This window comes from Ammospiza caudacuta, chromosome 18, assembly GCF_027887145.1.
Source record: "Ammospiza caudacuta isolate bAmmCau1 chromosome 18, bAmmCau1.pri, whole genome shotgun sequence".
Lineage (NCBI taxonomy): Eukaryota > Metazoa > Chordata > Aves > Passeriformes > Passerellidae > Ammospiza > Ammospiza caudacuta.
Window position 1 is genome coordinate 7924325 of NC_080610.1, and position 11612 is coordinate 7935936.

At 41.5% G+C, this 11612-nt stretch overlaps 1 protein-coding gene across 1 annotated transcript in view; it reads left to right on the forward strand.

Moving 5' to 3' along the window:
* Nucleotides 1-11612, forward strand: part of MAPK1 (mitogen-activated protein kinase 1) — a 38082-nt gene that overhangs the window by 16732 nt on the left and 9738 nt on the right. The window contains exons 3-8 of the mRNA XM_058816728.1: nucleotides 346-535; nucleotides 4761-4877; nucleotides 6570-6684; nucleotides 7235-7366; nucleotides 9487-9596; nucleotides 10325-10452. Of these exons, the coding sequence (XP_058672711.1) occupies nucleotides 346-535; nucleotides 4761-4877; nucleotides 6570-6684; nucleotides 7235-7366; nucleotides 9487-9596; nucleotides 10325-10441 (781 nt within the window). The 3' untranslated portion in view covers nucleotides 10442-10452. The remainder of the gene's footprint in view (nucleotides 1-345; nucleotides 536-4760; nucleotides 4878-6569; nucleotides 6685-7234; nucleotides 7367-9486; nucleotides 9597-10324; nucleotides 10453-11612) is intronic.

An 11612-nucleotide genomic window follows, 5' to 3' on the forward strand; every position in this document is an offset into this window, starting at 1 on the left:
ACTCATTAACCAAAAAACACCATTTGTTTCTTGGCAAGCAGGATAGGAATGAGATGAAATTGAGATTCCAATAAAAGTCAAGCTCTACTATGAAGAAATAGAGGTTTATGATGATTAATTTGAGAGGATGACATGCTGGTGCCTTTTTATTCTATAAAGGGCTGCATCATGTATCAGGATTGATTGGATTCCAAGCTTCTAAAGCAAGAATCATCTACACAATGTCATAATTGTCATCAGACAAATAAGAGAGAAAAGATGTTCTAGAGGTTTCCTTGGGTACTGTCTGTTGATACCTGATATGACACCGAGTTTTTTTGCTGCCTTACATCTAATACCCCACAGATACATTGTGCAAGATCTTATGGAGACAGATCTTTACAAGCTCCTAAAGACTCAACACCTCAGCAATGACCACATTTGTTACTTCCTTTACCAGATTCTGAGAGGGTTAAAATATATCCACTCAGCCAATGTGCTTCACCGTGACCTCAAACCTTCCAACCTGCTGCTTAACACCACGTGTGATCTCAAGGTGAGTTGAAATTTCTTACAGATTTTCCTGCCATGGTTTTCATAAACAAACTGCTGTAACCATGAGTGTGAGGTTTTTACTGGGTATCAATGTGATTTTTGTCCTGGAAAGATTGCCAAAACATTACTTGGTTAGATAAAATAATTATCAGGATTTGAGTGACTAAGAATCTGTTAGACTGCTGTAATGAGTGCACTGTTTCCATCTGGAGGCTGACTTGGAAACAGCCTCTTTGAAAGCTGGGTGAAAATACTGATCTGAAGCAGCATCATGTTTACCTCAAAACTCAGAACTGTGTATGTTTCAAGATTTGGTTTCTCTGTTTACACTGCTAATGTTTTGTTGTTGGAAAAGGACTTCATATTAGTGGGCAGCTAAAGCAGCATGTGAGATTCAGTGCTGATTAAATGCATGGCAATTACTTAGGGAGGGAATGTTCCTAATTTGCATTTCCAGTGATCAGCTCTGTACTCGTTAATACTACAGAGGGATGAGCTTAGAGCTGTTATGATTCTTGGAAAATGTCAGCTCAATGCTTAGTGGCATTCAGTAAAGCCAACCAAGTGTGAAGAAACAGAACAGAAATAGAGAATAAAACTGAAAACATGCCATTCTCTACCTTTCAGTTGGTTTTGAGTCTGTGATTGTAGTTATTACATTTCTCCCAGTGATATGAGGAGAGCAGGATTTCAAAGTACTGCTCTCCATAACACAAAGAGCTGGTTAGCCTGGGTCTCCTCTGCTGGGAGATGCTGCATGAGGGACAGAGGAATCCAGTAGGATTTGCCAACATTGATAACATTGTCAGTGGCACAGGGACAGTGACTGGGGAGCAGCTGTGTTCTCTGTCCATACCTTTGGAAAAGGCTGGGAGGGAGGAAAGGAGCAGGTGAAGTTTATTTGCAGCATTGTTAAGCTGTGGAATTTGGTATCACAGAGCACTCTAGATACTGCAGTTTTTAAAAAACCACCAAGCAAGTTAGCAGAAAAACCCTCATTGAGTGCTCCCTGTGCTTTAGAGTCCCACAGTGGCAGATCCATGGAAGATGAGAGAGGCATTGGAATTTGTTTCCCTTTTCAGTGTATATATAAATATAATGTATATATTTCATGTATTTGCTGCTGGCCACTGATGGAGTGGAATTGCTGAGTTACAGTGCTTGATCCCAGGTGGTACAACTGTGTTTGTTGAATACTCTGTTGCTCCTAATTACCCTTTGATTTTTAGTGTAGCTCTAACTTTCTCAATAAGCAAACCACAAAATAAAAATACCCTCTTCAAAGTGTGAGCCAGTTGTGGGCTGTACAGGTTTGTCACAATTCCAAGAGTGTCACACAATCCCTTGCTCTTTGTATGCTGGTCCATTCTAAAGACTGGCTACATGCTCAATTCTGCCTATATAATGAACACTCACAATTTTTAAATGACCAAGAATTGTTACCTACTGCAGCAGGCATGAAAAGGTGATGAGAGGGATTTTTTTAAAGGAAAACTGCAAGTTAGTGTTTGTTTCATGATTTTTCCAGTTACTCAGGAGATGCAACTGTTTGAACCACCATCTTATCAGTAACAATTAAACTTAATTTTTCTGTTTCCTTTTATACAAATACACAGAGGCCCAGGCTACTCAACAATACAACTGCAGATATTTCAGTATATTAGTAGTACTGTTGGTGTAATTTTATTTGCTTAGTAAATGGTTGCATGTACATGATCCTCCTAAATCTTCCCATCTGCTTGATAGCTTCATCCAATTTTAAGCCATGTCTGTTTAAAAACCCCTGGTACTGGTTGCAAGAACATTGTTTTCAAGAAGTGGAAGCTAAATATATAGGTAGGATGCTGGTTTTATTTATTATTTTAATATTTATTAAGCAGGGAAGTAATTTCTTCTGTCTCAGTAGCATCTGTTCTGTCTCTCCAAGGCATGAAGTACTTCCTGACATACACGAGTCTTTCATTATGTATTTTTTTATTCTCTGCTATGACTTAGTGAAAATGCCAATAAAATTCGCCTGTTATTATATTGCTCTCAGATTATTTATTTTATTTTTTTATTGTTTTCATTCACGTGGAGAAGCCTAAAAGCAACTCCTGGTGCTTTGCCTGCTGTGCATCATCATTTGCATGGACCCAGTGGCCCCAGAGCCCCTCAGCAGGGCAGCTGCTCTCTGGGTGTCCTTGGGCACAGGGGGAGAGGGGTCTGCCCTCCCCAGCTGCAGCCAGGGCTGTGCCTCCCTGTCGCTCTGTGCTGTCCCTCTGTGCTGTCCCTCTGTGCTGTCCCTCTGTGCTGTCACCCCTGCCAGCTCTGCAGCCAAAACCTCTTCCTTGCAGCTTCAACCTTGAAGTCTTTCTCACTAATGGTGTTTCTGCTTTTCTGCTTAACCTGTTTCTGCCCCAGTCAGCAGGGGCTTTTTGTCATTTTAATGAGCTCTCTTTGTCATTATTCTTCCTTTCCATCCCATGAGCATTTTTCTACTTGAGGTGAGAGATTCAGAGGCATCTTCTGTAATTCAGTTCTTGCTTTTCACTGTGGACCAGAGAATGTCTTTCTTCTTTTGTTTTAATGTGACAAACCCTAGTGCTTTGCTTTTGTGTAATGCTGAAATTCTGCACAAGTCCCTTTGCCTGTAATCTTATCTAGCTTTCTCGAGGTTAGGAGGAAGAGATTACAACAGTTTTGCCTGCTGCATAATTATTTTCTGAAGTCTCTAAGCTGTCCTCTACAGTTTCTTTGTTTCTGTCTTTAGAGGAGGCTCTTCTGATTATTTGTACTGAGTCTCTTTATGTAAGCTAATTGCACACAAGGCAGCTGCTCTGTTCCTGTAGCCTGGCAGAACCTTGCCATGCTTTAGAAAGGTTCTTTTTGGGGTTGTTTTCTAAGGATCCAAGGAGCTGGGTTTATTTTTTTAATATGTAGCTAAAGTAATGGCATCCAGCTTGGCTTATGGCATTCACCATTGCCTTTCCTCCAGACCCCCTGTGGAACAGTCAGCTGCTGAGTCTTGTCCTTCAGATACAGCTTTCAGTCAGGTGAAGGATTTCTTCCCTAACTGATCTGTCAGTTATTTCTCTGACAGGGTGTCCCTACAGGAAAGTTAAGAAATATCTGCCAGGGCAAAGGGAGGTTTCTGTGGTTTTGGTAGCATTTTCCATTACTGATTTTATTGACTGCAGCCTATTTTCACTTCACATTTTCAATATAATCACTGTACACAATTAACTATCTAAGAGTAAATATTATAAAACAAATGTAGCAGAGGAACCTCCCACTGTTTGCCACTCCTACATTTGATGCCTGGTTTTCCTGAAAGTATGTATTCTTTCATGGAAATACACTTTGTGTGGCAGTCATAACCTGGTGATGTTCTGGGGTGCAGCAGAAGCTTGTGTATGTGTCTAATGTGCCACTCAACAACCTTGCCATTGACCTTTGGGATGGTAAGAAAGGAGCAGCTGCTCTGCTCTACAGCAGTCTGTCTTCACATTATTAATTTTCTTAATTTCTCTCTAGACACTGAATAGCTCTGAAAACCATGGAGCCTCCTTACCAGAGCATAACTAAAACCACCTTTTACTTTTTGCTGAACTCACTAGTCTAAATTGGTGTTTGTTTTTCTTTTCATAGTTAGATAAAACTATTTTCCTTATAAGGGGTTGAGAAATATTTTCTTGCTTGTGTTTTGTTTTTGGGGGATTGTTTTTTGTCTTTTAGGCTTATGCTTCCTTCAACAGCCCATAATCTCTCCAGCCTACCATTATCTCATGATTGGATAGGTTGTTTCTTCTGCAAAGATGCAGTTATGATGATAGCTTTTGTAAAATAGGGTGTTGAGCTTAGTTGCATATGTGTTGGTTGCTAATTAGGTTTTCTGGAAGTCTTAATTGCTATTCTTTTTGTTTTCTGGTGAGTTTCTGAGAGGTTGGAGCAGTGTATCTTTGCCTATTTGGCAAAGGTGCTGTAAGCAAGCCTGTAGTGGAACATAAATTGTGAACTATTTCTTATTTATTCTTACTGGCCCCTGAATGGCAGTTGGATGTTCTTTGTAATTGATCCAAAACATTTTTCTTCACCTTTGTGCAATAACTTTTCTAAAAGCATAGGTTGCCATCTCTGCATTTGTGGATGTTACATTGATTGGGGAATGGTGAATCAGTGATGTTATAGTGTTGGATTTGTGTGTCTAATGGGCCTTTTTTTCCTTTTTACTTCTCTCAAACCAGATTTGTGATTTTGGATTGGCTCGCGTTGCAGATCCCGACCATGATCACACAGGATTCCTGACAGAGTATGTGGCCACACGTTGGTACAGGGCTCCTGAAATCATGCTGAATTCTAAGGTAAGGCCACAGGGAGCTGCTGGGGTGCTGCTGTTGCTGCTTTTTCCCTTGTGAGTTCCAGCTGTGCTTGGAGCAGTGAGCCCTTGTGTGTTTGTAGGATCAGAACGCACACACCAGTCTTGGGGAGGAGTGGGCATGGTTTCCAGTAGAGCTGCTGGCTTGAAATAAATTGTGATTCCAGAATCAATTACTGGGTACTAGAACTGAGAAATCACGTGCTCAGCTTCCCACACCTCCAGTTCCTTGCCAGTCATGAGACTGCTTCCATCACCTGCTGTGCCACTGAGCAGGACAGGAGTGCTGGAATGAGCATTCTGCTGCTGCCTCCATCAAGGCTGCAAATGTTGCCTTAATGTCATCTTGACATCTTAATTTAGGTTTAGAATGTATAATGAGGGTGAATCTGATTCTGAATGAAGGCATGAGACACATAAAAAATGTGTCAGTCTTAATTGCATTCCTATAGTCTCCATGAAATCATTCCTTTGGTTTTTATGTATTTGGAATTACTGTTGTGTTCTCTGGCCATTTAAGGTGCATCCAATTCTTGTGTGGGTGGTGGGTGTCCTTCAGAACCCCTGTGTGCACTCCCCCAGCCAGACACCTGTTAGCAAAGCACCTGGGTGACACCTGGAGCTGTATTTGACATTCTGGGACAGCTGTTGTTCCTGGAGGATTTACAGCTTTTCCAGTTGGTGTGTTTGTTTTGGTGGGTCAGTGGCGTGTCCAAGCACTTTAAGAAAATAGACATCTGACCAATTAAGGGTGTATTCCTCCAGCTTCTTGTATTTTAAACTCACATCTTGTATTTAAAACCTGCACTGAGGCCACAGCACTGGGGTATCCACATCTACTTATCAAAGGCTTTCACAACACGTATATTTTGTGTTTGTAAGAGGGTGGTCAGGTTAAAAGTTTCTGGCTTAATGTGTGATTCCTTTTATGATTCTGGCACCTTGAACACAAATGGTGAAGGGATGGCATCCTGAGGAGCTGGAGCCCAGTGGCTGTGGGGTCAGTGGGACAGAGGCTTCCCAGGGGAGGGGCAGTGGCAGCAGCCCAGGCAGGTGTGGCTCTGTCACTGACTGGTGTCACTGCTGTGCCTTTTCCTGGGGGTGGCACAGGTTGGCCATGCATGGGGATATCCCACTGTTCCATTCCTGTTACACCCCAGGGACTGCTGTGCTCTCCTCCAGCCTCTTCACCTCCTCCTGCCTGTGTTGTACAGAGCAGCCAAGCAGCAGCCATTGGTTTGGCCATTTCCCCTTTGCCAAAGGCCTCATCCTGGAGTGCAGCTTAGATCCCCTCAGGGACAGCTCTTTCACACCTGTTCAGCTCTCTGTCAGGGGCTGTGCAATTTAGAATAGCTGGTTTCCAAAATGTTTTAGTTTAAATTGGTTATAGAATTAGGGAATCTAATTTGCAGTTGGTAACAGATTTAGCTAAACTTAAAAAATCCTTTTTGAAAACTGTCTCTTGGAGACTTCAGTTCTTGCTACCCCTTCAAAGTAGTGTTTTGATATATGTTTCTTAATTATTTCATTTGTACAGAAAAACCAAACAGTATGAGCAAGCACGACTCATCTAACAAAGAGAAAGATGATTTGTGTGCACTTTCACAGTTTACCAAAGTAACATGTTGCTGCTATTATACAACAATTTGACAAAAATGTGTTTCTGCTTCACTTGCAGGGTTACACCAAGTCTATTGACATCTGGTCAGTGGGCTGCATTCTGGCAGAGATGCTCTCCAACAGACCCATCTTCCCAGGAAAACACTACCTTGACCAACTTAACCATATCCTTGGTAAGCTTTGTGGGAAAGCAGCATTCCCACATCCATCTGTCTGTCCATCGTTTCTGCCAGCTGGGCTGGCCTTTCTCCAGTGGGTCACTGTGCAGGGTGCGTGTCTGCTCTCCCCTCTTGTTATTTTTGCAGCAATTGCTACAGGTAACCATTGTTTTGGGGACAACTGGAGAATACTTAGCAATTTATTTACTACATCAGCAGATATATTTTTAAAACAAAATTTAAAAAAATAAATTAAAAGCTCATATATTATTAGGTCCAGGTCAAATTTTTTAGAATTTCTTTAGGTGCACCACTTACTGGGATCTTTCTAAGAGATTACAGATCATTAGAAAACTCAGATCTATTTATTTATTTAACAAATGGTTTTTAGTAAATGTTTCTAAAAACTACTCAGGTGTTCTCTATCCTTAAAACATTTGGTCTGAAATCCCCTTCCCAGCAGTTTTAATGCTGAGTTTTAGCAGATATGATACAGCTGTGTTAATGTGATTTTCACAGAATGCATTTCTTTGTATTCATATATTTTTTGTATTCATATTTTTAGGTATACTTGGATCCCCTTCCCAAGAAGATTTGAATTGTATAATAAATTTAAAGGCCAGAAACTACTTGCTTTCTCTACCACACAAAAATAAGGTACCATGGAACAGGCTGTTTCCAAACGCTGACCCCAAAGGTATTTTATACTCTATTACATTGTATCAAAGTAATGGCAGGAGGGGAGGTTCTATAATCTAAGAATTTATCTTTATATTGGAAATAGAGCATGCAGGTGCCTTAAAGCAGCACTGTAAATCTAATATAAAATCATCAACCAGCACAAAGCCCTCACACTAGTTTATCTTTTTAATGCAATTTTAGTCACTCTAAGATTACCTGTTGTGGAGTTTGGTCTTTAACTGGCTTGTGAGATCCAAACTCTTGTCACTGCCCTTGGAAGCACAGTTCATTGTTCAAGTGCTGATCATCAGCACTGGATTTTGACACTGGCATCAAACAAGTCTTGAACTTTGTTTCTAACACCAGGTAGGGGGCAGCTGCCTGCTGCTGCCCTGGGTAGAGTCACTTGTAGGTTAAACAGGGTCTCCTCAGTGGGTGGGATCCTTAGGTACCATGAAAGCTTAAAATTCAGTGAGGATGTGTGGAGCAAAAGTTATAAAAGTAAGGAATATAGTAATTGTTAACCTTTCTTAACAAGGCTTTAGTAAAGGGTAAATAGGATTTTTTTTTACTAGATAGCTATTAATTTACCTTTTATACTCAACTTTGTGCAGTTTAAGGGTGGTTGTGTTCACAGTGCAGTGCTCTTTTACCTGCTCTAGCACAATTCCTAAGTCATTTCTTTTTTAACTGATATGATAATTTACTCTTAGTGGATATGATCAAGTACTGAATTACCATGTAAAAGCTGATTTCTGCAGATGGAACTGTATGGAGCTGATTATCCCTGTCATTGAGGAAAACAGCAGTGATTTATTCTGCTTTTCTAACAGTGCTCATCAGTGTGAGAGTCCTCCCTGTGGGCTTTGACAGCTCAGATGGCAGCAGTGCTGGTACCTCAGCTGAGGGGGAATGTGCCACTGGTGCAGCCCCTTGGCAGTGACACCCCCAGGGCAGCTGTGCCAGGGCAGCTTTCAGGAGCTGGCTGGCACTCAGGGCAGGGACAGCACTGTGCTCTGTGCCCGCCTGGGGCTGAGTGAGGGAACCACAGCAAAGCACAGAGTGATGGCTCCAGTGATGGCTCCAGTGATGGTTCCAGTGCAGGCCTGAGGCTGTTGGAGCTGCCCTCGAGTGCAGCTGGGTCTCCTGTGCAGTGCTTGGTGCTGCACAGACCCAGAGGAGCTCCCTGCAGTGTGGGGTGATGGTGATGGTGCCTCCTCCCTCCCCAGGCTGTGCCATGACCTGAGGTCACAGCTGTGCTCCTCATGCTGCTGCAAAGCTGCAGCTGCTGCGCTGCATCGAGAAGCCTCTGTTAAAATTCTGGTTCTTAAATGATGTGGTGAGGAAAAGAAGTGTGATGCAATTTAGGATACTGCAGATATCTTAGGGCTTCTTGCTCCTAGAATCAGTTTTTTCTCTTCTTGGAAAAGGGAAATGTGTTACAGGCACAGTAGCTGACCAACTGCAGTAGCACTGATTTGTGATGTCTGTCCAGAGCTTCACTCTGTCTTACTGGGTCTTCAGGTTCTTTATGGATTCTTTCTAAGTTGTCTTCAACAGATTTTACCTGAATCTCTTGAATATAAATGTATTTGCATCTTCTCTGGAGAGTATCTTCTGTGCTGCTGGTTGTGCCAGAATATTTCGCTGTGATGATCTAGAACTCCTAATGACTTCTGGATGATATTTTCATCTGTAAACAGCCAAGATCTCTTTTCAGAATAAGAACATATTCATAATTATTTATTTCAGAAAAGCTCCATCTTAGTTTGGATTTTGGCACAAAAATCCAAAGCATTTTTCTGAGAGAAGAAAAAGCCTCATCTATTTAATTTCTGTTATAGTTCAAGCCAGGTTGTCCTGTAGGATTTGCTGTGCTTCTTGCCTTGCATCCCTTCTGGGGTTGAAGGGCTTGGGCAGGAGCTGTGCTGGAGCAGGGGGTGCCCAGAGCAGCTGCAGCCCAGGAATGCCGAGAGGGGCGGGCACAGCCTCTGCCCACGTTACAGCAGGGGAGCTGCAGGGCTGCACTGCCATCAGCACACACCTTGGGCAGTGGGTGTTGTCTGGGTAACGTCAAGGTTTGTGACACTTTTTTGGAGTGTGTATTAAATCCTTGCTCACTTTTTTTCCTCTTAGCACTTGATTTGTTGGATAAAATGTTGACCTTTAATCCCCATAAGCGGATTGAAGTGGAGCAAGCTTTAGCCCATCCATATCTGGAGCAGTATTACGATCCAAGTGATGAGGTAAAGACACTGTCAAAATGTAAACATTGATAAAATGATCCAGCTGATTATTTTCCACTTTAGTTCAAGGGTAATATTTCTACTGCACTAACGGAGTTGAAGAACAAATTGCATCAATTTACCACAATTTGTATTTCTCACTTCAGTACAACACTCAGGAGATGCCACACAATAAATAGATACTAAAGTGTCCTCCCTCTCCAGAAAATGGAGACTCTCAGCTCATGTGAGGCCTGGTTTCATGATGTCTGAGGTAAAAGAGGAAAGTGGCTGAGTTTGCCATCAGATTATGCTTTAGAAACCTGAATTGGAACTGGCTGTAGTTTAGGTACAGTTCTGAGGAGATTTCAGGCTCATTTTTGTGAAGAAAGAGGGGAGGAGGAAATAACCTAGTTTCCCTTAAGGGCCAGATATGTTTATTCCAATTTAAAAAAAATGTTTAAGATAATTTTTTTCTTGAAGTGAATACTGAGTTAAGAGCCTCAAATAAATATTTCAACTTGTAGTTTGGATTTGACCAGCTACTTACTGTACTTGATGTAAAATTTGGGAAATTAATACCTAAAGCACACATAGGACTAACAGGGAGAGTTCTGCTTTGAAGACTGCTCAGTGTTAGATATTTTTGTGAAGGACATTTTCAGACATTTTCCCCATCCATAAAAGGACTGCATGAAATTGAACAGCATGGTGACATTAAAATAATCATATTTCTTTGTGTTATTAAGCCTGTAGCTGAAGCACCCTTCAAGTTTGATATGGAGTTGGATGACTTGCCGAAGGAAAAGCTGAAAGAATTGATTTTTGAGGAAACTGCAAGATTCCAGCCAGGATACCGATCTTAAATCATGCATAGGTAAAGTCCCAGCAGTAGGGGACACTCGGGCAGAGGGGACATTTGGGACTTTGGTGCTGCTGGTGAAATGTGGGACTTGCCTTCCCCAGTACCCAGGAACTCCCTGTCCAAGGACCTGACCTCAGTCCTGTCCTGGTTCTGAGGGAAGTTTCTGTTTGCCCTCAGCAGTGAAGTGTCCACATGGAATCCAGGCAACTGTCCCAGGTGTTTACCTTATTGTAGGTGCATTTAGGGAACAAGAATTGCATTTCAATAGTGCTGCTTAGAATAAAGGCAATGGTAATGCTTTGAAATGCAAATTTTATATAAAAAAATTTAGGGGGCAATGTTCTTCATATTTTACAGATACATAATTTTATCATGTGGCTTCAAATGCTTTTAAAAAAACCTCCTCCTAAATGTAATGTACAGAGGAGAAATCTCTTAAATTATTTTAAAGGAAAAAACCCATACACAAAACTTCAGCAGGGATTATCTTTAGTTTTAAGTAGCTCCCAAATAGTGTGAGTAAATAAGAATGGGTATTTAAATATCCATGAATTAATTATGATTAACCTTCCTAGCATTTTGAAGGTCTGAAACTTTAATTTAAGATTGGATGTACTGATACTCACTGACTGACTTTTTTTTTTAAGTCAATGAACTTAACTGGTCTTCCTGTACCACAAGGCTTGCAAGTCTCAGGAGTTTCATACAAATTGGTCAAACATGGACTTGATTGGAGTACCTGTGAAACTTCTGTGATACTGATAAGGGAAAGTATCAAAGTTTTATGAGTGGAAAAGAAAAACAAGCCAAAGGCAACAGGCTGCCCTGGGTTTCCTGGTTTGTGCTCTCTGTGCTTTCCTCCCCCAGAGCAGCATTCTGCCATCACTGCTTTGTGTGGGCAGCTCCAGCAGGAAGGTGAAGTTTTGAGCCAGGGCACTTCCTTGCTGCCAGAAATCCACAGCTCTGCTGGCAGTGTGCAGGAGCTTTGTGGCTTTGCTATAAGCAATAATTTTTCTGCACTAAAAATGTGATTTCAGTTTCTGCATTGCATATATCCCCAGGTTTTCATTTAATAATGAATTCATAGGAAAGAAAAAGAAACTGGGGGAAACTTTTAGAAGTTTTTCTTCATTAGGGTAGCTGCTGTTGCCACTGGCTTGAATATTTAGATG